Source organism: Benincasa hispida, chromosome 7 (genome assembly GCF_009727055.1).
Source record: "Benincasa hispida cultivar B227 chromosome 7, ASM972705v1, whole genome shotgun sequence".
Taxonomy (NCBI): Eukaryota; Viridiplantae; Streptophyta; class Magnoliopsida; order Cucurbitales; family Cucurbitaceae; genus Benincasa; species Benincasa hispida.
Window position 1 is genome coordinate 29,349,647 of NC_052355.1, and position 27,543 is coordinate 29,377,189.

At 32.2% G+C, this 27,543-nt stretch overlaps 2 protein-coding genes across 6 annotated transcripts; one reads left to right on the forward strand and one right to left on the reverse strand.

Moving 5' to 3' along the window:
* Window positions 1-1,808: 1,808 nt before the first annotated feature.
* LOC120081477 (endoplasmic reticulum metallopeptidase 1) lies at window positions 1,809-12,602 on the reverse strand. 4 transcript variants are annotated; one of them, XM_039036363.1, is made up of 14 exons: window positions 12,447-12,602; window positions 11,553-11,921; window positions 10,392-10,630; window positions 10,151-10,307; window positions 9,671-9,748; window positions 9,479-9,553; window positions 9,270-9,389; window positions 8,372-8,533; window positions 7,450-7,972; window positions 7,162-7,318; window positions 4,667-4,776; window positions 4,009-4,121; window positions 3,066-3,423; window positions 1,809-2,389 (listed from the first exon to the last, which is right to left on the reverse strand). In XM_039036363.1, exons 2-14 carry the CDS (start codon window positions 11,880-11,882, stop codon window positions 2,082-2,084), a joined length of 2,730 nt encoding a protein of 909 aa, XP_038892291.1. In that variant the 5' UTR covers window positions 11,883-11,921; window positions 12,447-12,602; the 3' UTR covers window positions 1,809-2,081. The 4 variants fall into 4 exon arrangements, with proteins under 4 accessions (XP_038892291.1, XP_038892290.1, XP_038892292.1 ...); XM_039036362.1 differs by having other exon boundaries at window positions 12,356-12,505; XM_039036364.1 differs by lacking the exon at window positions 12,447-12,602 and adding an exon at window positions 12,090-12,226.
* Window positions 12,603-13,493: 891 nt separating this feature from the next.
* Window positions 13,494-18,233, forward strand: LOC120080840 (mRNA-decapping enzyme subunit 2-like). 2 transcript variants are annotated; one of them, XM_039035492.1, is made up of 8 exons: window positions 13,494-13,667; window positions 14,741-14,908; window positions 15,349-15,466; window positions 15,583-15,678; window positions 16,322-16,474; window positions 16,913-17,016; window positions 17,107-17,174; window positions 17,764-18,233. In XM_039035492.1, exons 1-8 carry the CDS (start codon window positions 13,588-13,590, stop codon window positions 17,925-17,927), a joined length of 951 nt encoding a protein of 316 aa, XP_038891420.1. In that variant the 5' UTR covers window positions 13,494-13,587; the 3' UTR covers window positions 17,928-18,233. The 2 variants fall into 2 exon arrangements, with proteins under 2 accessions (XP_038891420.1, XP_038891421.1); XM_039035493.1 differs by having other exon boundaries at window positions 13,495-13,667; window positions 14,741-14,892; window positions 15,339-15,466.
* The last annotated feature ends 9,310 nt before the right edge of the window (window positions 18,234-27,543 follow it).

A 27,543-nucleotide genomic window follows, 5' to 3' on the forward strand; every position in this document is an offset into this window, starting at 1 on the left:
ATTTTCACAATGATTGATTATAAATTAAGCATAAAAATGTTCGTGATACTTAAAATAAAAATATAGGTTAAATTATATAAAATATCCATGAATTTTAAAATATATTTCAATTACACTTCTAGAATTCGAAAAGTTTCATCTTTACTCTTAGATTTTAAAACTTTCCAAACCGAGTTTTTCTTATTAAAAGTAAAATAAAAATCGACATGACAACTAATATATATAAATTGATACGACAGTTAATATGTAAAAATTGATTATGTAAATAATTTTGATGAAATCTTTAAGATGAAATAAAAGGTAACAATGATCTTAATTAATATTCTATATAATTGTAAATAATAACATAAACACCTTCTAATTTTTATTGTCAACTGCCATATCAATGTCCATCCTTTATTTACAGAAAAATATATCTTTCTTTTGAACCCTTAGAACAAATTTCAAAATTCAATAAAACTTTTCAAAATCTACAAATATAACTTAAAGTCAAAGTAAATATAGCTCAACAATATCAATGTACTAATTCTTTTAAAGTTGGAGATTTAAATTCTTATACCCACTTATTGTACCAAAAAACCGAAATATACCCCAAAAATCAGGGCCCTAGTGTGTGTGAGTAAATATTAGGATAAAACTTATGTTTTCAAAAGGTAGAATTAAAAGGAGGTTTTAATAATTTGAAGAATAATAAACAAGTGGATTTGTAATAATAAGAACTGGTTGTTCATCATTAGAAAATAACATACCATTTTTAAATTCCTATAACATTTTAGGAGTAGTGAGTTGATAAGCAAAGGACATTGGAGAAGGTGTCCAAAAGTCTAGAAGGCTACAATCTTTAGTCACACGCAACACTTGCTGCACTGCACATGCATATCTAAATAATGCACACCCACTGCCCAAACTTCATTATTTCCTTGCCCACCAAACCAATATTCTTTTTCTCTTTTTCTTTTTCTTTTTCTTTCTTTTTTTTTTAGATCTTATTGTTATCAAATTAATGAAGGTTTTTTTTTTAAAAAACTTAAATTACTGTGTTTTGAAAGCTAAACATCCCTCGAGCGTTAAATTCTGGAAGACTGACATAAAGCCTGATTGAATGCTACAGAATCATTTGGATCACGTTTGTCTAATAGGTTTCAAGGTCATCCTTTGATGTGATGGCTATCTGCAACAGTTTGGATAGTGTTCTCTCTATCAATGACAAAACATTCTAATTGAGTCTAAATATTTGGAAGTAGTTAATCTACTCAGTGATGTTTTTGTGGATCTTACTATAGTCTCTCCTTTCATAAATGAGGTTAAGGCCATTGTACAAGTTGGGAGCTATTTCCTTCTCCCATGTAAGTCGATGTCACTACTTCCTAGTGCACACCCTTTGAATAGAACAATGGAAGAGCATGCTTATTGCTAGTTTCTCCTTACGCTAAGTGGTTTGTCGTGTTAGTGTTAGTGTCTCTTGATGTAATTTGCTGTTTAGTTTAGTTGTAGTTTGTTTATTTCCTCAAAATAAAAATAAATAATCGTGTTATGTAATTCCCGGTTTCAAATATGTTAGATCCTGTAAAAAGGGATAAAGAAAAAAAAAATTGAACCTAGAATAACTAAAATCACTTTAATCGTATTCAAAATCATTCCTACAAATGTTTTTAATAATTAAAAGTTAAAATTCAGTTCTGATGGTATAAAAATTGTGTAAAAGTATAAAATTAAACATTAAATTAATTTCGAATGAATGATTAATGCATGTTTAAAAATAATTTTAACTATTTTAAAAGTGACAGTGAGCATGTGTCAAGTATTTATTGGCTCAAAATATTAAAACTCAAGCATATTCAACTCAATAAATGTTTTACATGTCACAACCTGTGTAAAGTTCAAACGGTTAATAGATATCCCCTATCCTTATCCTTGAACTAAAAAAAAGGGGGATAATCATGATAAATAATTTAATTTATTTAAATTAACATCAGAGCAATTGATCAGACCCAACTATTCTTCAGGTCAGTATGAATGAACTATGTACCATAAAATAATGAAAAAAGCAAACTAACTTTCTTTTTCATTCTTTCTAGGTTCTAGATATTAATGGGGAGAGCAGTCAAAAAAGCTAAGGTGAAGGGAGAAGTAGACTTGCCAAATAGGGCGCACCAAGAAGGAAGCTTTGATATTACCCTCTTTGCTTTTGGGGTCAATCTGTTGAAATCAGTTCGCAGCTTAAGGAGTGGAGGAGGAACTGTGTTAGCCTCTACCAATCTCGTTGAGTTCTTTTTCCAGAACAGAGTGAGAGCAAAACTTCTGGGTGCATCCCTTCCTCCTGAAAATTGAATAGTGTGCCACCCATCTACACTGCTCTTATCGCCAATTGGAACGAGTTCCTCTTCACCTGTGCGAGACAAAATAAATGTATGTTAAACGTAGTTGCTACAGACTACAACATTAGAAACACATTCTGAGTTTTAAAATGCACTGAGAAAATCAATTCAAAGGTAAAAGTATTTAGAAGTGTTTTCCATAGAGGTAATTTATCCGGTGCTTTCCCTAGTAACTCTGTGTACATTTTCATTCACTAATTTATCTATACCCACTTTCCCTTCTATATCTCTCACTAATTTCTCTCTACAAATTCTCTCAAATTCCCTTACTTATTTCTTTGTTAACAAGAAATAAGCCTCTTCATTAAGATAATGAAATGAGACTAATCCTCAAATTACAAGAAGGATACGGAATAACAATAACCTAAAGATCAACAGGTACACCCGGACATCTCAATTAGGTTGACATTCTCACTTATTTCTTTCTTCTTCTTCTTCTTTTTTTTTTTTTTTTTTGTCAATTGTTTCCAATTTTGTAAACTTTATTTTATACTGGGAATGATTATGATAAAAGTATTTCTGGTAAAAGAACTCCAAACACGCCTAGCAATCCTCCAGTTTTTCAGTATTAGAATCTACAAGATATTAAACGTTTAGTTTATAACGTAAAGACAACATCAATATCTCATATATGAGAAAAATAAACAGAACGGAGGAAAGCATTCACATTTACCCCTTCTTCATTACCTTTAAACTTGAAATCTTCGATTTCATCAGTGTTGATACCAAGAGACCATCGTGTAGAACCCTTTGTATCAATTAAAATATTCGTAATTCTTCCATTGCTGCTAACATCGCTGTCGACGAGCAGCGAGGGAATATCAGACTCGTCCCATCCATCTTCACCATCTTCATGGGTCCAACAACCATAGTCAACAGAGAAGGTAACATAATCAATAGGTTTATCTCTACCACATGTGAACCCCTCTTTGATATGTTCGATCTCCCTGGTCAACTTTCCAGGAGTTGTAGAGAAAAGAGATACATATGATACAGGATCTTGCCTTCCACCATATTTTTCTGTTGTATCTACAATATGGACAACCTGTGACAATATTTTCTCTTTTAAGAAATATAACAGCCAATGCTCTAAATCTACATCATTCCAACTAAAATTAGCAAGTATTGCAGAATGCTTATCAACTGATCTATTGACTGGGTAATCTCTATCCATTTTGCTATAGCTAGTCAATGCCAAGTGTGAATTGTAATAATAACTACGGGCACAACTGGCAAAACCAATGTCAATTAAAAATCTATTAGTTTCTTACAACTTAATCATTGTCCCAAGTTCAAAATATATTGAGACCTCTTCTTCTAGTGTTCCTAAACTCAAATAACAAAAGTATGAGTTGTCTTGAAGCCACTTTTTGTTATGTTTTCATGGTCTATAGCTTCGTTGTTGGCTTTTTGGAATAACATTTATCGGTAAGCACATATAACCTAAGTTGAGATATAATGATATTATAACATTTGGTTGATGAAATAATAATAGGAGTTAAATCATGCAGGGAACTCCTTTTTACGAAATGATGTAAAGCTTATTCAGTAAGGAGAGAGAACAAAAGAAAAAAAAGTTGCAGTTTTATCAAGTGCACAGGCAGAACAGAAGAGGTGCTAAAGGACTTACATTTACAGTTCTGGCAGTGAGATCGGTAAACGGAGGGACAATGCCAGATACCACAGCAGCCAGTGAAAGGCCAAATAGAATACATGTTGCAAATATTATTGATCTTTTTGCTTCTACACCACAATCATATACCAATAATTAATACGCTGAAGGTGGATAATGAAGAGAATATTCATAAAAGAAAGATGATCTGATCAAAAGCAATTTGAGAAAATTCTCAAATCCACTAGGTTTCTAGTAATATCTGTCAAGGAAAGTGATGAAAGCCCCAGATCACGTTCATTTGGCGAGCCAACCATGATCCAGTCTGATCATTACCCTAAGAAAATTAAAATGTTTCTAACTGGATTTAAGAGCTCTTGTAATCTATTTGGTCCTTTTGTCTTTCAGCTGGACAAGCGTTCCTTTCTTCAACATCTTGTAAATACTATTTCTTTAAAATCAGCATTTCTTATCCACACAAACAAATGTATAGATACTATATGCTCATATTGAGTAGGAATAATGTCAACAAAAGACCCAATGATTTCAAAATGGGGATTTCTAATAGTCCATTCGATAATAACTTCTCACTTTAGACGTGGCATTGACAAAAGACCTGACATGATCTATTATATAAAGTAAAAAAAAAAAAAGATATATCAGCTAAAGAAAAGACCTGAGAGATGAAGATATGACAATAAATAGACGGATGTCAGACACAAGATGATAGCAACAAAAACAGCAACTATCACACTCCCCAGCCACTCAGGAGTGCTACCTGGATTCCTGCAAACAATGGAAAATGCATTCAATACGTATCTTCAGAGCATCTGGATAAGAGGGAAAGCTTTGAGACAAAAATGATATGGTATGAACTTTGAAACTTTTTGGGTGTGTTAAATCACGATTCAACTCAAAAGCTTAAGTTGATGGGTTACCTTATGAATTAGGGCATGTTTGGGAGTGATTTTAAAATGATTAAGATCACTTTTACCATTTTCAAAATCATTGTGAAACATGCTTTTATTCGTTCAAAATTAATTTTGATGATATGAAAATTGCATTTAAAAAATGTAAAATTAAAAATTATATAAATTGTGAGTAATTAAAGGTGTGTTTTGAAATAATTTTGAATTTGACAAAAGTAATTTTAGCAATTTTAGAATCACTCCCAAACATGCACTTATATCAATGCTCCAACACTCTCCCTCACTTGTGGGCTTGAAAATTCATAAAATACCCAACAAGTAAATCAATATTAATTGGAAGAAAATGACATTCTAGGGGTTTAGTGCTCTTGATCTGATACAATATTAAATAATTAATCAAGCCAAAAGCTTAAGCTGATGGATTGTGGTAAATTTAGTTATATCAATACTCCAACATATAGAACACCTCTAAATTATCTCATATGGACCATACATCGTCTTATATGGACAGTTTTGTGTAAAAGCAGTCAACCAATCAAATGGAAAAACTGAAAGATCCTTCAAATTAGTTCCTGCCTCTACAAAGAAGGTGATCCTCATTCCTCATTGTGGGGCTCATAACCTCTTTCTAGATTATCAGCTCGGTAAGCCTTCACTGGCCTCTACCTTCGTAAGGCAGAGGAAAGGTTAGTTGGTATTTGTTAATATTCAAGCCCAGATTATAGTCCTTTCATGAACAAAGAACCAAGTCCCTGTTTCTTCCTGCATGCAGCAATCTGGGGTTACTTTCATATAGTGATGGTTGAAGGATATTGAACCTCTACAATTCTATATTAAAGTTTCTATGTTTACATGTTACATAATGCCTCGTGTAAACAGCAAGGCAGCCATTTTAGTGAACTATCATTTTCATTTGTGGAGATTAGTTTGGGTTAGGAACCAAGGTAGTATGGACTACTTTTGTTCCACACTGGTTAGAGTGGAATGACCAATGTGGTATTTAAGTGGCTTAGCTCTCCCACCTCAATAACTGGCATTTGGTTCTCAAAGGTACTTAAGTACCTAACAATGGTATCAAAGCCGGTTGTTGACGTTCCGGAGTGAAACCGGTGGAGAGTTCTGACCGAGTGTGGCCGAGTGAAGTATCATCGGAGTAGCCATCGGGACGTCGGCTATTTGGGGATGGGGATTGTTAGGAACAAAGGTAGTACAAGCTACCTCTGTCCCACACCGGTTAGAATGGGATGACCAATGTGATACTTGATGGCTTGAATATCCCACCTCAATAGCTGGCTTTTGGGGTGTGGTTCTCCAAGGTGCTTAAGAATAAATTGAGAATTCAATTATATCTGATTTGGAAGATAGTGATTTGTATATTTACCTTCATTTTTTTATACAATTCAAGAAATCCTCTCTCTTCCTTCATTTTCTTAACACAATTAGCCAACTTGAAGGAGGTTAACAGGTTGGGCTGAGACATCTTTATTGTTGGAAGGGTGTTAGATTGGCCTTTCAAAGAACAGGAAGCGCTAGGCTTTGGAAAAACCTGGGCTATTCAGAAATCCCTGCAGGGTCGGGTCCCCGTAGGTACCTACCCTGATTGGGACGAGGAATCCTCAGTTTGACCGAGGATGGGGTTTCAACCCAGGGACACAAACCGGGTCCCGACCCAGCCCTGGTTATATGTATATATATATATATATATATATATTTGATTTATATAAAAATATATTTAATATAAATAAGTTACTGTGTTCTATAGAACAGTAATATTTTTTTAGTTTTTTTTTTTAATTTCTAGTTTTTTCTTAATTTTGTGTGTATCTGTATTGTATATGAAGTGTTTACTGTTATTTTTTGTTTTGTTTTTAAATTGGTATTTACTTTTTTTTATTTAATTTACTTTTGTTTCTCTTTGTATTTACTGTTTTACTTTTTATTTTTATTTAATTGTTTGTATTATTAATTTTTTTTTTTAAATTTAACTCGGAGATGGTATCTGAGATTTATTTAGTTGTTCTCTATTGCAAAATACCCGTCTGTTCTCTATGCTTTCAACAGACAAACTCACAGCAATTCTTCTATCACCAGGTACAAACACATTCATCCACATAACTGAGCCAACCCCTTTCAGGAATTCACTTGCCGTATTAAGTTAGCAACAACAAGTTCTATCCTCTCTTTTTCATACCCTCCCATGAGGAAATTAGACTAACTTTCAGTTTAATGATAAATAGCATACCTATCAAATCGGACTGCACTTCCAATAAGACTGCTAGCCAAACGAATAATAGTACCAGCCGAAACTAAAAGTGGCACAATTGAGCCCATCAACAGTGTTGCAAGTTTGAGTGGCTTTGGAAATCTTGCAGGGGTTAAAGTTGCTTCGAGCAAGCCATCTGGATAGTGAGAACATGTAGGTAGTTTAAAACTAAGACTACTGTGAATTGAATTTATTACTCGACAACATCAACATGAACAAAATACAAGTAGTATTGTCAGAAAAGATAGGGTTAAATTCTAAACTTACATGCAAATGCTGGAGAAACTAACCAAACAAGAGCTAAATAGGATGATCCAATTTTATAGTAGTTGCCTATAATCAGAAAAAGGAGCCACTGAAAAGATCCTGCTTTAAAGAGCCATCTTTCAGCCTCTAACCTGATCAGTTCTGCACGGGTAGCAGGCAACAGCCGCTCTCTTTTGGAATATACATTAGATAAATAGGTTTGAAGGATAAGAAAACCAACGTATTGACCAGCCAATGCTCCAAGAAAGGCAGGAGCAACAAATAACCCAACGACCAACCATGGACTTGCAACATAGGGAACGGGTGATGGTGATATTACAGGTAGAATGAAGGCAACGGAAGCAGAGAAACTTAGTGAAAATACCCACATTAAAACCAAGCTCAAACATGACAATGCCAGAGAAACTGCAGCTGGAAAACCACCCATGACTAAAGATGTAGTCCATATCATAAGCGACTGGATGATCACTGAATTGTGAAGCAAGGTCGCAAATCTTTGACGATACACAACCATGTATGTTCCCTGACCAGTTAGACATAATGAACAAATAGCCAACTGAAAATTGCAAAAAGAAGAAAAAATGCATGTGCTGGTTCCAAAGGAAGGCCAAATTGAAGGTTTTGAAGAAGAAAAAAATGAGAATACAATATTAATAAATATTTCCCAAATATTGTGAAAATTCAAAAAAAAAAAAAAAAAAAAACAGCTTTTAGAAACATTTTCTTAAAAAAATACACCCAAAAAATAATCTTCCAAAGATTTAAAATTCAAAACAACCAAAACAAACAGTATTTAGAAACGCTTTTTAAATATTACACCCAAACAAACACTTAATAACCAAATTAAAAAATCCACATATTGTTAAAACTTAAAATTAATAACAAAAATGGAAGTAGTCTAAGGATAAAAAAGGAGTCTTACCAAGATGTCAAAATATACAGCTTTGTCTTGCTCAGAATTCTGACCTTTAATTACGTTGCCTGTTGGAAGTTTAGAGGACGCAGCAGCATGCAGCAGAAAAGCAAGCATATTTTCTCCAAGATGTTGAAGAGATCCTGGTTTCAGAAGCTCAAACTTGTCATTCTGCAGATCAAATATACAGAGTGATGGAAGTTAACATTGATATAGTACTAATATTTTCACCGTTATATTTCAAGATCATTTTTAATTTGGGCATTAGCTTCTTAAAGTATTTGGTGGTTACAAACCTTGATAATATTTCTTCTTACTCAGCATGCCCTATAAGCATTGCCTTAATTGCTTATTCAAATTTATAATCTACAGAGATAGTTATCAAGTATCTTAACTCTTCGACTCCAAATACTGATTTTCCCTTATTTTCGAATTTACAGAAAGAAAAGGCTTCCTGATGGTATAACTTATATGCACACATAGTATTAGACTAGACCTGATTACTTAGTAAACGCATAAACACAAATGCCACGACCATATTTAACTGGCTGCAGAAACAATTACCATGTGAAGGAATAATTTAGTAATAGATGTAGAGATGCAAGCCATCATATGGAACTACACAAATACTTATGACACAAACCATAATAGCTGCATCTTTAAATTTCCAGCTTAGTTGATGCAGAGTTGACCATTAAAGGATGATAGAGTTTTGATAACTGTTGTTCGATCAATTAAATGTTAAATTGCCAAAACTTTATCAATATGCAAAATACATATTGAAGAGTTCTGCAAGAGATTAAGATTCATGCCTCTGATTGCCATTGAATATAAAAACTCAAGTGAAATGCCAATAAGAAACTTCCAGATACAGTTGCCGGAGAAAAGAAGTTAAGTAAGATATAACCTTCGTGTGATAAACTGCAGTGTTGTCTGCATACGCAAAGTCAAGTCCTGACAGACCAGCAAGTTCTCTGTAAACTTGGAAATCTGTTCCAGACTTAATGGCTCCAGAAGTAAAAAGATCCTGTATTATCGAAGTCACTCCTCACTTATATTTATAGGAATTGCTGAGTAAAAAAAAAAAATACGATCAAGAGGGTGGAAATTACAAACCTCAGATACTATTTGAGCAGACGGGTATTTTGCAACTGATGCAAAGGTCTCGACAGCCCATGGATGTGAACCAGTCTATCAAATGAGGAAGCATGAGAGGATTATAACTTCATAGCTGAAAGAAAACAAGTAATACATAAACTGTCACCTGCGTGACTTGGTATTTATTATGTAATGATTTATGGCCAAGACCTGAAATATTCCAGATTTCCCTCCAAGACCAATAGCCTCCAAATCAACAGCCAAGCGAATAGTATTATTCCAGGGATGCTGCATTGTTAAATTCTACATTAATTCTACTACTTGAACCACAATTTGTAACTGATGATATGTCATATGTCATGCACCTCATTTTAGTATACTACAGGTGTAATGCTGAAAGTAAATCGGTTCTCTCATTTTCTCCAAGTACAAAAATACAGATGGACAAAGCAATCAGCATAAAACTTTCAGACAAAATTAAGAAGGTCAATGATGGAAAGACAATATTAGGTGTTCTGGTTTTTACAGATACCTTTAAAACATGATAAAGAATTTTGAATTCCTCATAATGCTATAGATATTTGAGGAGCCCCGACATAACAAATAGTAGTTGCACAAGAGGTACAAGAAATGCAATCCAAGTAAAGCTTGATTTGGAGAAGAAAATCGTCCATGTAAAGTAATACCAACCTGAGTCATAAAGCTATGGGCACCATTGAGACCCTCCTCCTCGCCAGTATTAAATAAAAATATCACGCCACTTTTGAATCCATGAGCCCACTGAGAAATTCCTCGGGCAAGCTCTAACATGACAGCAATACAAGAGCTACAATCCCCTGCTCCTTCACTAAAACAAGCATAGCACATTATTTTCATGGGCTGCATGGACAGAATATTATGGTAAGAACTGATGATGAGAATAAATTCATACGTTGAGAAAACAGTGTCAATGTGAGAAGAGACTAGAATTGTATTTTCTCCAGTTTCATCAGCATACTTTGGCAACACCCTTAAAATAACATGATATAGATCTGAATACATAAGGGTTTTCCCCCGAAATAGACCACCAGAAAGACGATTTGCTCCAGATTTTGCATGAAACTTTTCCACTTCGACATCAACTTCCCAGTGAGCTGTTTTCTTTATCTTTTCTGCTGCTCTCAATACATACTGGAGAAAACAACTTTATGTCAAGTATCTACGTATATTTGTGCAGAAACGGACAAATAGAGTGATGTAATCCATTGTGCAATATCATTGAGATGATTTTTTCTTTGTCTAGATGGTCTTACATGATGAGCGAAAATTCAAAGTAGGCATTCCCAGAGAAATCAACTCTAAAACTTGAAATTCTTTGGAAAAGGGAGCTAAAAAAGCCTTGGCACTAAGCAGTGGTCAGTGTGTAAAATTACCAATGTGCTTTATTTCTTTTTTTTTTTTTTATAACAACTACTTTCATTGAGAAAGAATAAAAGAAATTTTAATGATGTGTTAAATATAATTGAAATCAATAATTTGAACTACTGCCATAAATATTGCTCTCTATGCATCTTTAACTAGGGACGCTAATTTAAACATGATGAGACATGTTTTGCCAATAATGCTGCAGAGTGATCAGAGAAAGAAAATGATAACTTGAGTTGGTCTGAACTTGACAAGAAAAACATAATATTTGCAAAATATTAAACTGAAAAACAATCGTTCCCGATCACAAAATACAGATTACTTGCCTGTGTATAAAAATTCAAGTTGGACTAGCTATTGGCTTTAAGACTCCATGCTCATTTAGTTCTTGAAAACTTGAATTTGCACTATACATCTTATCTCTTTTCTTCTCTAAAATTTTATTGGATAAAAGGTCGACTTGCTAACTAATAGACAGCCCATAAAAATTGAGGATACTTGCAAAATACATTCGTGAATAGGACATACTAACAAAGTGGATGCTGTTACCTATCCTTCTCCTTTCATACCATGGGGTACAATTGTAATTGAGTTAAACATAGGTATGCATTTTATGAAAGAGTATGTTGAATAGCATGTCAAAATAGAGGTAAGACAAAATAAATAACAGCCCAGAAAAGGAATTAACCTCCAGTGCGAGATCGAGTGCATCAGAACCAACAGGATGAGGACCCAGTGAAGTTAAGGCCTTGACGTGCTTCAAAGCCTCAACCTCCGAGAAACCTCTTTTGCCAGCCTGCTCAGCACTAAGGGGGATAGGTAACTTTTCAAATTGTTGTTGATAAATGGCTCGGAAGCCATAGATGGTCAACAGAAGCAAGGACAGCCATACATATGGTGACCTCTGTGTCCTTGCTACTGATATGGTTTGAGGAGCACTGTCATCAACTTTAGGAACATTTTCTTCTCGCTTGTTGAATGGTTTACGCGATTCGGATGAACTTCCAGTCCGTCCCATTATTAGTTGATAAATAATAATCTAACACAATGAAAACGTCTGCAGGGGCAGAAATCAAGGAAATGACAGTCAGTAAGATAGCTCCAATTGGACTCACTAGTTCAGAAACTGAAAATTGATTCATAAAACGACATACAAAAATATAGATAAACATGTATATTCGATGCATAATATAAATAACGCAGCATCAAACGAGAGATTTATTGCCTCCCTCATTCTTCAGCTTAGCGCTACATCTCAATAAAAAGCCAAATTTCCAATCCAATTCATGATCGCCTTCAGCCAGAACATATAGAATCAAACAAATATCCAGAAATCCACATCAAGACGTTTCAACAAATTGCATGCTATAGAGTGAAAAGAAAACAGTCTAAGCTCAACCGATTCCGTATGGCGACAAATCGTTGTTAAAATAAAACAAAGATCTGAGAGTTGAGGTAATGATAACAACAGGAAAACAGGCGAAAACTTACACAGTATAATACAATTGCAACAGTTTCATCAAATAGTGAGCAAATGATTGATAGGAAGATTAAAGAATTTGATGGAAGAAGAAACCAATACCATATCCGATCGGGAACTTGGGGATTTCGAGAAGGAAAATGGGATGAACAAGTGGAGATTGTTAAGCGCCGTGCAGGTGCTTCGGAGTCCACTGTCACTATGGCTTACGTCATGTCGGTATAGGATGACGATAATGGTATGGGTTTATTATTGTGAATTATCATTTAATTCATGGACTTCCTTCTTTTAGAATATACAGAGGTTTAAAACACTTTATACATATCTGTTATAAATAAATATATATCAACTTATACTTTTACTTTTCAAATTTTATCAATTTGATAAAATTATTAGATTTAAGATCGATAGTATAAATATTATGTCAATTGAACTATATTCATTTTGAGTCTATATATTATACTTTAAATATTATATTATTATAAATAAAGAACTATTTTCAAATATAAGAAAATGAACTAAAATATTTATAATTAATAGTAGAATATCATACTCTATTTGTGATAGACCACGATAAATAGCGATAGACTACCATCTGAATAAATATTTTTAACAGTTTTATCATTTAAAATATTTTTTTAATTAAAAAGGTAATTGTTTAAATAGTAAAATTATTGTAAATATAATTGACTTGTTTTCCTATATTTAAAATCAGTCCAATAAAAATTATTGATGGAATGTATCACTATTAAAGAAAATGGTATAAGAGATATACATCTATACATATCATAGAAAAGGCATAATTAAATTTGAGAAATTATTTTTTTTATTTGACTGTTTAGGGCTTGATAATGTTTTCGTTTACTCTTTTCTAATTTTTTTCCCTATTTTTTTTTCTTAAGAACCACTAATAGTTTATAGTAAGATGATAACTATTTCGTCGCTTTTTTAAAAAAGAAAAATAAATAAATAAAGAATCCGAAAAGAAATGGGCCTAACTATTTCCAGACAAACTTTCCGTCCGGCCCATTAGAAACAAAATGGGCCGAACTATCTTTCGATCCGACTCGTCGGCCACCACGAAAAAAGTCCAAAGTCGATTGCAGAACCGTAACGACGTGTCGGCTCAGTCCTCAGATATCTTTCGACTTGGCGAAATGAACTGGAAGAGTTGTTGAGGTAAAAGATGAGCAGAGTGTAGACAGTAGATTCTTTTTGGCGATCTTCATCAAACTAGGAAGCCATGGCCGGCCTCCATCTGCCCTCTAATGCTCCGGTGAAGAACGGCCTTCCTCCCCAAGAACTTCTCGATGATCTTTGCAGGTACGCGCTTTGTTTTTATCTCTCTCTCTCTTTCATTTACTAGTTTTGCTGCGAGCCATTGGTTTGTTACATGTGGAGATATTAGGGGTTTTTAGTTGAATTTGATACGAGCTAGTTTATTCTGATTATCTTTCTTTTTATTTTGCCACCTGATTGTCGGATAATGCTTCTGCAAAACGAAACACTGTTAATATGGACTATGAGTTTGGCGTCTTGTTGAAGAAAAAAACATGATGAGTAAACATAGGACCATTTCCTGAGCCGATTGATTTTAATTCTTCCAAAAGAGCTTGTCCTTAAAAGGGTTTTTCCCCCTCCCTTTATACCTATGGGTAGGTGTCCAGGCAACTTGCGTGCCCCCTACTAATCTCTAGGACAACCCACTGAGCGAAAGCATACACTCCTGGATTTTGGCACCTATCTTCATTGAAATTAGTGAATTGATAGTTTAGATCTCATTTGATAATGATTTCGTTTGTTCATTTTATGTTTGTTTCTTGCCAATTTCTTTACAGCCTTCACCTCTCTTAAAGAAACATTCCAGAAATGTAAACAGGTTTTTAAAATGTACTTTTTATAGTTTTCGAAACTTGCTTGGTTTGAAAACATTGTTTGAAGGTAGATATCAAAACAAAAAAAAACTTATAGCCGAAAGTAGTTCTTACAAGTTAAATTTAAAAATGAAAAATGAAAAACTAGATGGATACCAAACAGTGCCTTAATTCAAAACTATTAATGTTGGATCTGGAAAATTATGTTGTTGTTAGTTAGAATTCAGATGGATATTTTTTTTTCCGTTCAAGATGCTATAGTAGTCATGCTTGTCACCTTGCGTATTTATTATTTTCAATCAACCAACACCTTTTCTAATGACATATACTTTCCCCTTTTCTTCATCTTTGCTTTTAGTCATGTTTGGTGAGAGCATGGTTGATCAAATTAAGCCACTCATATTGAGGTGTCATTTCGATGGCTTCCTTTTTTGGGGGGATTATTGTTGTTATTTTATTGCAATATTGGTTGGAATAGCTCCTATGTTCTCATCTATCTATCATTTTCTTCTTGATATGCAGCCGATTTGTTTTAAATGTGCCAAAGGAAGATCTACAATCGTTTGAGAGGATTTTGTTTCTAGTTGAATATGCACATTGGTTCTACGAAGACAACTCGGTAGAAAATAATCCTTCACTGAAGTCCTTCAATTTGAAGGAGTTCACTTCGTTGTGTATCCTAAGCATCATGTAATCCATTACCTTAATAATGTGCTTGGATGTTGTTTTCAATGCTGTGTTTCTATGGTAAATAAATGCAACTCTATTTACGTTTTTTTTGGGGGGCCTGTGAGTAACTTGATTATACCATTGCTTTCAGCTAGTAAGCTATCACCATCTCAATTTGTGGTAACCTGTTTATGCACGCGCACATACATAACATGTGTTTGAGTTTGTCTGTTGCCAGTCTGTAGTTTCACTTATAAAGCTGAACTTATGCCATTGCCAACCCGTACTTTCACTTATAAGCTGAATTTATGCCGTCTCTGTATGTTTTAATGCTTCAAGCATGTTCAAAGAGAGAAAACTTGAGAACATAGATATTTTCAAAATCATAATGTTTCATTAATTGCTTATACTATTTTTCCTGGATATCTTTGTCTTCCTTAATTTTCTGCAGTATTTAACAGTTGTGACGTTTTGAAACCATATGTGCCCCACATAGACGACATATTTAAGGATTTCACTTCCTACAAGCTTCGAGTTCCTGTCACTGGGGGAATTATTTTGGATGAGACCTTCGAGAGGGTAAGTGTTGGTTCATAAAAAGAACCCCCACCCCGTTAATACTCTTATTAACTGATGAAGTGTGTTTTTTCCCGTAAATGTGAGTACTTATACCTTTTCGTTCTGCAACCAAGCAGTGCTTACTGGTGAAGGGATGGAAGGGGTCAAGCTGGAGTTTTCCTCGTGGAAAAAAGAGCAAGGATGAAGAAGATCATGCTTGTGCCATTAGAGAAGTAATTTTTCTTTTTCTTATTTCAATCTTTGATGGCAATAATTTAATATTTTATGTTTGGAAATGCCAACTTTTATTGAGAAAAATGAAAGAATACACAAGGAAATTTCCAAAAAAGAAAGAGGAAAAGAAGCCCACTAGCCCAGTATAACAAGAGCCAGAAAACAAGAAGATGCCTAGCTACAAAAATTCTATAGAAAGGACCTAAACCATGAGAGAGGAAAAACACTCAAATCCTTTGGTACGAAGATTTGAAGGGAAGCGTTAAAACTTGGTATGGCCCAAACTTTCTCCCAAGAACGCACCACACCTCTTAAAGACTCCCTATTTCTCTCCCTTTAAATGTACCATTATCTCACAGAGAAAGTGGCCTGCCAAAGAGTCACACCCTATCATGGAAAGAAGGATGAAATAGCAGCTCCTGGACTGTAAATGGTATACCTCCTTCCATGACACAGATTCTGTCAATTGAAGTTTGATGGGCTAGAACTGGTTATTTGCCAGCTGATATTATTTGTATTAAGCAAAAAAGAGCATCAAAGAGGTTTTATCGTTTCAGGGCTTTAGCTGAATTACTTATGTCTGTATCAAATCAAGTTTGTACTTTGCCACTTATCTCACCATGGAATATTTTGAGAATGTAGGTTTCGGAGGAAACTGGGTTTGATGTGACAGCGTTCCTTATCAAAGAGGATTTTATTGAAGTGATGTTTGGACAACAGAGAGTGCGGCTCTACATTATAGCTGGGGTGAAAAATGATACCGCCTTTGCACCTCTTACTAAAAAAGAGATCAGTGTATGTATTCCTTCTCTGTTTTTCTATCAGTTTAAGGTTAATCCTTTTTTTTATATTTGACGCCCTATTCGGTTTAAAACTGTTTCTGCACTCTTCTCTACCTTTTTCATTAATATTTATGATGTTTATACTGCATTGACAATGTTCCTATATATATATATATATTATATATATTTGCATTGACAATGTGTTGATTGGTATGCCTTTAAACGTCTGAGAGCTTAAGTAATCAGTTCTTTCAGTCTTCTTAGAGATTTTAAAGGTTGTTTCTTTTATGTTCATTCTTCTTTAGAGTTAATCCCAAGTGCTTATTATGCTGGACAAGACCTCATTCTTGTGAAAATTGTGGGCAAAAGATAAGATGTTGCATCATTTTCTAATGCTGATTTATGAGTCTTGTGAAGCAAAATGCATAATGGATATGTAATTTGGGAGCAGGAAATTGCGTGGCATCGACTTGACGACCTTCTACCTGTGAGTGATGATGTGATATCTCATGGAATTACCGGCCTCAAGCTTTACATGGTGGCTCCTTTCTTGGAGTGAGCATCATTGTGTAGTTTTCTTAATTTCCTCTGCACGCAAGTAGAAATTGGTTTATGTTTAATGGAATCAACAATTTTGAAATGCAGGTCGTTGAGATCATGGATTTTGAAGCATCAGCCGCCTGTGGCTCCTAACTTTGACATGCCTGTGAAAGGTAATCTATTTGTGACTTACAGATTCTTTAAAAATGAATTGGTAACAGAAGGAACCTTTCCTAGATATATGAAGGGTGGTTTTAGCAAGCAAATTTAACTTTCAAAATCAAAATGGAAAACAAAAACAAGTAAATAAAAATGTCATGAAGATCACTTAGATGAAAAATTGAAAATAGCGTCTCGAAATTATTTGTTTGGATTGAGTCTCCTATTATATTAGGTCTTTAGGCGGAATTTCGTATCATGAGGTATAATTTTGTTTAATAACAGTGGGGAACACATAGGAAAAAATTGGAAACATGCATCTTACAAGAGATCTACTTGAGTCATGTCTGTTAGAGAGGTTTCCAGTTCTCGATACTATTGTTGCCATAGCCACGATATTAACAAGATAACCGATTCAGTTGGTGTGACTACATGATCCTTAAGTTACCATCCATGTAAAAGTTATATGCATTATGTCTTTGTTGTATTAATCTGAGGTCTCAAACACGTATCCATAATTTGCCATACACTTAGCCTATTGACTTTCTCCCATAAACCAATCAGCTCTATTAATGCAGCTATAAACTTTTGCTTTCCACTCAGGAGTCACTATATGGAAGGTGAAGAATAGCTCAATGAGCAATAGCTCGATCATTTTTGACGGCCAGTCGATTAAACTGGATTCTGATCCTGGAAGAAGCCTCAGAAACTTCAAATTCGATACAGCTTCGATCTTGCATGCTATGGAAAGTGCTTTTGCTGCATGAATTTTAACAAAAGCCTTAGAACGCCTATCAGTTGGTAGCTTGGTTTCACGTTTTTCCCCCCTTCTTACTTATGTAGTACATTTAGGTAATTATTGTGCATATTTGTCTGATTTGTTCTTGATTTTAAATGTAGATCATGTACAGACCCGTTAGCCATTACTAAGCTGGTTTTTAGATGTATAGAGATGCAAGCATTGGAGATGTGGTTCTAAACCGCACTGTTTAAAATAATAATTATATTGGAGATGAAACAAAATTTTGTTTCATTTCCAATAAAATAATAATAGGTGGTGCCAAGGTTTGGAAATGAATTCAAATTTTGCCATAAGTGATAGATGACTAAATAATTGTTCATAAATTAAAATATAGGCTAAATTACACACAAAAACATTGAATTTTACCCTATGATCTAAAATTACTCTTTGATTTTTTTTGGGAAAAAAATGTTGCTGTTTTACTTTGGACCATGTTCCTAAATTATTTTGAGAGTTGAATTTATTAGAATTTGGATAAAAATTAGTAACCGTTGTGGAAATTACTTATAATAGTGTGGTAGTGTTTGGGTCTTAATTGTAGTTATTGCTACATTATTTTAGGTCATAATTTTCATTTCGACATTCTAATGGATCATAATGGATTTATGATCTAGTATGGTATTTTGACACGTTTTATGAAAAGTAAAAATAATGAAGGAAAGTGTATTTTTCTAATCAAACGACAAACCTTTTTTTTCCTTTTTTGTAATTTAGCTTAAAAGTGAAATGAAATAGGTAAAAAGTTAAATCAAACCTAAAAATGTGTAGGCCTGGCAAGAGGGTGCTTTGTGATTTGAAGGGAAAAAAGTTAATTTTAATAATCAATTCTTACAAAAGTGTATTTCAAATAGTTTTGATTAGGTGTTTAAACAAAAATGAGTTATTTGAAAAATATTTTTTTATCAAGTCAACCCAGATGAGTCCTTATTCAAAATGAGATACTGACCTAAACGTGACACCTTCTTGACTTGAATTTAAAATGCATGTTTTGCCCAAAAATAGAATTTTAGTTTTACCAGAGTAATAAAATCGTTGAGGTTCAAACAAACTTAGACCTCATTTGGGATTGCGAGTGTGAAAGTAAAAAGCAATTGTAATTTTAATTGTTTAGGTCGTTGGTAAATCTAATTATTTATTAATTTATTTAAAAGCATTTTTCAAATTACTCTTATGTTTAAAATCACGTTTACACTAGCATTTAAATTCAATTTCCCTAAAGATATGTATCTTCTCTACCTCATTTTTAATAATTTTCCTTTTAGAAATACATTTTTCAATTTTTAATTACATGCTATCACATCCCCTCTCAGATTACCTACCTAATCCAGAAGAGGTGTGAATATGCTAAACATCACCTCCCTTAATGACATTTAGCATCCAACAAACCAACTCAACCTATATCTGAACTTGAACAGTTATACAATGATCATATAATACATTTAATTCCCATTCGTCATTCTCCATATCATGACATTCACAAACATATTTCATAGCTTCCATCGTCTGTTATATACAAACATCAACAAAGTTTAAATACTAGAAGAACACCTTTTATACTGTACAACCACAACTAGTTTACCCCACACTCCCAAAACTCAATACATGTGGTTCGTGGTATGCAACTCATTTACAATAAGACTTAAAACATATAGATCTAAGCTGTAGCAAGGGTCCCTCGTCGTGTGGCAGTATACATCTCAGCTTGAATTCGAAACTTTATCGCTACTTAGGGGGGAGGAACATAAAACACTGAAAATATGAACTAATACCTAGTGAGTGGTAACTTAATATAAACATAAATTTTCTCTTTCTAAATCATCAATAAAGTAGACAAAACCATTCAGTAAATCATCGACAAAATATAAAAAAATTCAGTAACAACTCAAACACGTGCTAGCAAAACAGTGGCATAATCAAATCTCTTACCAAGCACATTACAAGCACTATGTGTTACTAGAAAACCACACCAACTCTGTACCCAAATACCCGTTTACAATGACGGATTACTCTGGACAAATAATACCTCCTGCGGTGTAAACCAAATCACAAGGTCATACATGCACACAGAGCTGCCTCCAAGGCTAAACATAGGTCCTCACCACAGGCCTTACTCTGGACTCCCCGGTATACTCTGGCCACATCTAACCCTGGTAGCCCCCTGATAGCCTAGGTGGTACTATAGGCGCAAGGTTCCTCTGACTTCCCAGTATACTCTAGCCAACTCTAACCCCGGTAGCTCCCTAATCGCTTGAGCAGTTCTACTGAAACATATTCAAGTAGTATAGAAAAATAACCATCTCTCAGGTACAAGAATCAATAGTTTGAAACCACTTTCACAAACATTCAACATTCTTAAATTCACCATCAAGAGGGTTTCATATAAATCCATAGAAATCACAATTATATAATTCCGATTCCAAACTACATTTTCATAAACCAAGCTCATATAAAACCAACGATAGTTTAGAAATCATGATTTAAACATTCTTGAAATAATAGTAAAGTAAACAAATCATGTCATCACATTTCACAATTCATAGCATACTACCATACTTATATACTTTTCTTATTAAAATACTTAAAATAAAAACCACTCACAATTACTGGCACAATCTCTTCTGGTTATAAGCTTTTCCAACCTCAATTTGACCTGAAATAAAGTCCCGAGGTTACTAGATACTCACAAGAGGTCAAACAATCCTAAACAACTCTTAGTGATTCAATGTGACCAATTGAACTCATTTTAGCACCTAAACACTCAGATTTTGCTTCTTGGGTCCATTTTTCTCAAATTATCCAAAATGACCCAAAAATCACCTTTTAATCCAAAATTATTCATTTTAGGGTCAAAATATCACGAAAATCCTAATTGGGCTTTAAAAATGCTCACAAACACCTAAAATGGCCCAAAACTAGTCAATGGCATCAAAATGGGGCATGGGCATACATGCTGGCATGCTGGGTGTGCAAGGTAGGCATGCTGGGACTGCAAGATGAGCGTGCAAGATGGGTGGCACTGCTATTGCCCTCCTCGAGAAAACCTTGACTTCACTTTAATCAATTTTTAACCCAACTTAAAGAAAAAATTTGCACATATTTCATGAAATATGTTAGGAAATCTTTAAACTAACTAACCTGAAAATTTAAACTCTTAACTCGTCTTCTACAGCTCAGAATCTCTCATGGACTACACTTTGCTCGAATTTTTCAGTTTTACGAACAACTTTCATTATTTTCACGATTTCTCCACTTTTTCGACTTCAAATCACTTCAGCAGCCCCCAGATTAAACTCCAGACTCATTAAGCTTTAATTTCGTCTAAAAATGACAGATTTTACATGAGTGGTTCGGAGAACCATCGTCTTCTTCATACCCCAATTTTCTAGCTGAAGTTGTTCCATTTTTCCTCCAATCAAAAACTATCCAACTAACGTGGTGTTTCCTTTTTTTTCTTTTTTTTTTTCCTATTTTTCACCTTTAAATAATTTAAATCAAATTTATCCCTAAAATTTATTAATTATTAATTTCTTAATTATTATTATTACTTTATAATAATAATAATTATTATTATTATTTATTTACACAAACCTCTTTTCTTAATAAACCCACTTCCTTCCACCTAACACTTAGCCAAATCCACCGTTATTCAATCATCCCAATAAACAACTAAAGGCTCGGAACTTTTAAATATTTAAAGAGAAAAAAATTTACATTAGAACACTAAACTCCAAGCTTCAAACTTTAGCATGTAACTACAAAATATACTTAGGTCATATATTTCATGTGTTTCATTTAGATAAACCTTAGACTTATTTAAATCAATCCTACTTAAACAAAAGGAAAAGGAGCAAGGGTTTATAAGTCAGTACCCCTTTTGAGAATTTTGTCCTCGAAATTATGCTAAAAGTCATAAGGTGAATAACTGAGGATATTTAGCTCCCATTTGTTGCTCACTTTCCCAAGTTGCTTCTTCCTTTGCATGATTTCTCCATAACACTTTGACTAATGGAATCGTCTTGTTTCTCAACACCTATTCTTTCCTGTCTAAGATCTATACATGTTCTTCCTCATATGATAGATTTCCTTAAGTCGTAGCGGTTGTGATTTTAGAACATGTGACGGATCTGGAACATATTTACACAACATCGACATATGGAACACATCATGAATCCTGGAAAGCTCCATTGGCAACGTCAAATGGTAAGCTAATGGTTCTATGCATTCTAGAATTTCATGTGGTCCTATATATCTCGGGCTCAGTTTTCCTTTCCTATCAAAGTATAGCACTCATTTCCAAGGAGACAGCTTCAGGAAAACTTTATTTCCTACCTCAAATTCTAGATCTCGACGACGTTTATCAATATAACTTTTTTGGCGATCTTGTACCGTCTTAAGTTTCTCCTTGATAATCTTAATAGTATCCGTAGTGATTTGCACCAATTCTAGACCGAGCAACTTCCTCTCACCAACTTCATCCCAACATACCAGGGTTCTATATTTCCTCCCATACAAAACCTCGTATGGAGTCATTTCTATACTGGAATGATAAATATTATTATATGCAAACTCCCTAAAGATCTATATCTTCTCTACCTCATTTTTAATAATTTTTCTTTCAGAAATACACTTTTCAATTTTTAATAACGATGTTTTTGTTTAACTTTTATGGAAAAAAAAAATTAAATGGAAACAAAGTTTATTTTCATTTTAAAGCATATAAAATTTTAAAATAATCATCCCACTATAAGTTTGATATAAAATATTAACTTATAATTGAAATAATATGTTTACTTTAGTTATCATAGTTCAATCATAACAATTTCGTATTAATTTTATCAAACACCTTAGTTTCTTTTTAGTTTAAAATTGAAATTTACTGAACACAATTCTTACTTCATGTCGCACCTAATTTTTTCTAAATCACTATTGTCAACCATTATTTTGACACAACCTCAAATTAAGAGTCTAGATTGATTAGAGAAAAAATTATTAAAACTATTTAAAATAAACTTTTGAAAGTGTTTCAAAAACTATTTTGAGTGATATTCAAATATTTTAATATATTTTAAAATGAATTAGTTTCAAAATTAAGCATTTGAAAAGTCAAATCAAACCTACCATAAACCTTATTCTCATTGTTCTTGTGAATGGTTCACTATCCGAGTCATATGATCTCTTTTGTTTAAGTATATCACGGACTCGTTTATGTGGTTAAACGTTTACGATCAATAATTACTGACATATTACGGTAAATTTTGTTATTTTTACAATATATAAATGTTATAAGTAAGAAGTTCAACATGAATTATATCATTCTTTTTAACTCTTTTTTCTTCGACAAAATGGCATATACATAAAATAATTAGGTAAATATCAATTTATACATTGAAATTTGGAGTTGTGTGAATTAAAACTTCAAATTAATAGGGGTCTATTCGATTCACGATCTAGATTTTGTTTTATGTATTTAAATTTATTGAATTCGACAAATGTATATTTGACCGACAACCCAAATTTTGTTTAAAACTATTTTTAGATATTGTGATTTAAACCGTGCAAAATCTAAAAAATAACATTTTTATGTTCTCTTTTACATCCAGAATTTAAATTTTAAAATTAAAAGATATAACTATATTAAATAAAGATAAAAACATTTAGAAATATAATATGTCATGTTATAAACCGAATTTAATGTTTTTTAAAATTAAAATATGTATTATGTAATGGATCATAAATTAAATTAGGTTAGATTTCAAGTTTGATCCATATGGTTTGGATAAAAGTTAGTTATTTTAAAATTTAGAATCTAGTTTCTATTGTTTGATATAACTTCATATATAATCCTATAGTTTGTTAAATCCTCTCAAATAGTCACTACCATATTGACTATTTATTATGAAGCTTTTACCAAATAATTGAGAGTAAATTCTAATTATAAACCATAAAACTTAAATTTTAATCTACTCTAAATCATAGACATTAAAATGTCAAATTTTCCAATAAATTATATAATATTACAAAACAATAGTTATACAATTTTTTTAAATATAAAACATGTTCGTACATAAATTAATAATAATTTATTATCAACTAATATTTAGTGGATAACTATAACTAGTTTACCATGGTTTAAATTAGAATTCAATTTCTAAATTTTGCTACCAAACACATATCTAAAAACATGAAATACAACTATATTTTCATTTAATTACTTATTTTTAAATTTTTATTGTTAGATTTTCTATCAAAACAGATCTTAATGGTCTCAATTTTGACATTTTATGAGTAATTTAGAGCTATTTTAACTTGATTTCAAATAGCTTAAAATCGTCGAAAAAATTATTTTTCTAAAAAAAGTCACGAAGTAATAAACAAATAGAGGAGGACAAACAGATGAAAAATTTCTCAAATGTAATGAAAAACTTTTACTGCCTGTTCAATTAATGTGACGTAATTTTTATAATTTACATTAACTTTTGCATTAAAAAAATCTTATACACATATAAAAGTTATGTATTAATATTTTAAAATAAATGTTAATAAATAGTGTAAACCGATTAATTTATAGAAATTTAAATATTAAATTAATATAATTATTAATTTGTTATTGTAATTGAAATAAATGTAAACATAAATTGATTTGAAAAATAATGGAGTGTTATTTAAGCTACATCTAACTTTGTACATCCTACGAAGTTGTTCAATAAAAAATTATACATGACAGTTTTTTTTTTAGTTTCTCTAAAAAGTTTTTTTTTAAGTTATTTATGTATATTAAAAATTAAAAGTATGGAAATTAAGGGATTATTTAGATTTGGGGGGAGTTTTGAAAGTTACCTAGGGAAAAGGGGAGCTTTCAAACTTATTTAGGAGAAATGAAGACTTTTTTTGTCTCAATCCGAATGTGTCTCTCATTCGATAATATTTTATATTTTTTTTCCGTACTAAATGAGTCTCTCAAGAGACGCATTCATTAAAATAAAAAAAAATGATGCGTTTCTTGAAGAGACGCATCCCTATATATATATATATATATATATATATATATTTGCTATTATTTTGTTCATTCTTTTAACAATCCGAAACCCAACTCTTTCATTATTTATGTTTTTTACAGTTAATAATATTTCATTTGTTTAACTCTAAATTATTTTTACCTAAAACCAACTATCTAATTAATATCGTTTTTTATTTTGAGATTAAGAAATTGTTACGATTGATTTGATATACTCAATATTAATTTTTAATTTCAAATGCAGGGAGAATAGTCTAAGAAGACTCAACTGCCAGAAGAGGTTGAACCCCCCCCACATGGTAGCGATCCAACTAAAGATTTTGATTCCAGTGGGGTACCAGATCTGCTAATGCTCCCAGGTTGATGCGATGTATTCCACTAAATTATTGTTTTTGTTTAAAGTTGTTAGAAACTTATGCAAAAATATAGATATTAACTTTCAACTATTGTAAATAATATTCAAGGTTCTTTAGGATGTGTTATAGACTGTAAGTGCATTTTCGTAATTGAATTTCATTAATAAATTTAATCATATGTATAATGTTCTTTATTCACGACTGGAAGAAGATCCACTATTACACCTAGATCGATCATGTTGAGTTACATAGTGTCCACGATCACCACGCCCTCTTACACTTGATGGTTGACTTTCCTCTGCAAAGTGTATACCCTCACTACGTTGTCGATATGTCACATACTGATCATGGATATTTGGATGGACATATGAAGTTTGTCCTTCTTCCATGCTTAGTGTACTGAGGATTGTTGGAAAAAATTCAAATGTTGAGGGAGAGGACATCGTGGGAGTATGTGTAAAATGATTAAGTGGCGGCGTTGGATATTCTTTCCGAACATTAGGTCGAATAGGAATATCCTCATGTCTTGCTGAATCACCTTGTGTTATATTATTTTACTAAAAGTATGAAAAAACATTGTTTTTACTATATAATATTTTTATTATTAATGACTTTTTTATATGTTTAAACATAAATAATTGAACGTTTTAGTTTAAATCCAATACCACTATTAATTTTAAATTTTTTCTTTAATTCGTTTTAGTTTTTTTTTTCTTTTCTCTACCAAATAAAGTAATATCACTATTTTTTTTCCATTATGAACATATACTTATTTTTACATTAAAAACTACTAATAAATTTTCAAATTTTGTCAAAATGAAAAGAGATTTAAATATAAATTTTACATTTAAAAAGATTTATTTTTTTCCCATTAAGAACATGTTTAAATACCTATTTTTAGATTTCGTTAAAATTTTCTCTCAACGTGAATTAAAGATAATTTTTTATTTTTAAAATTTTGAATTACATTATTTTTATTAAAAGTATGAAAAAACATTAATTTTACTATGTAATAGTTTTTTTTATTAATGACTTTTTTATATGTTTAAACCTAACTAATTTGAGACTATGATGTAATATTTTAAAAATCATAGTTGAACATTCTAAACTATAATTTTAAAATAATTATCATAATTTGATACGCATAAGAAATAGGTTGGGTTTATTTTGAACAAAGTATGAGTTATTTTTAAAGAAATAGATAAAAACCAAAGAGACATACTTACAATTTATTATATTTAACCAAAGAAGACATACTCATTTTGATAGCTAAATACCAACCACGACGAATACCAACCAAATACTAAATACCAACTAGTAAAGTGGACTACATTAAAGTTTATTATATTTATTAGAGTGATTTTTAATATTTAACCCCAACATATATAACACGATGTTAATCACATGTAATTCTCTCTTATGCCACTATAAAAAATATATCAACTTATTAAAAGAAAAATATTGCACCTTACCAAATATTAGAACTTACCAAAAACACTTTGAATAATATCCACTGTAAACAAAATAAATATTAAAAAAATCAGTAAAAATTATCAAAAACTTAATTCAAAGTTAAATTGATATATTTTTATTATTTAACGATCAAATATACGATCAAATAAAATAATACACTGAAACAAATTAATGATATGAAAGTGGAAATAAATGTAGAAAATGATCGGTATTTGAAAATAAATGAAGAAGGTGGAAGAAATGAAGGAAATTTTGTTTTGGATGAAGATGAAATGAGGGTTTCGGTGATGAAGGGGAAGATAAAATGAGAGTTTCGATGAAGGAGAAGATGAAATCGGTGGAAGGCATGAAGGAAAGTTGATTTTTTATGGTAGAACAATGGAGAAGATGACAAAATTGATTGAACAGACGCATTCTAACCCCTATATATATATAATGCGACGAATAAAAAATAAATAAAATATTGTCAAATGTGTCTCTGCGTCTCAAGAGATTCATTCGGATGGGAACAAAAAAAAGTCCCCATTTTCTCTAAATAAGTTTGAAACCTCTCATTTTTTCTAATTAACTTTTAAAACTCCCCCAAATCTAAATAACCTGAAATTAAGTGTAGTTGCACCTAGTCTTTGCTCAATTGATATTTATTCCACCCTTACTCGAAATTCAAATGGGTCGGTGAATGATTCCATCAGCACAACATAAAAACAACAAATAATAAATAATAAAATATTTGAGCA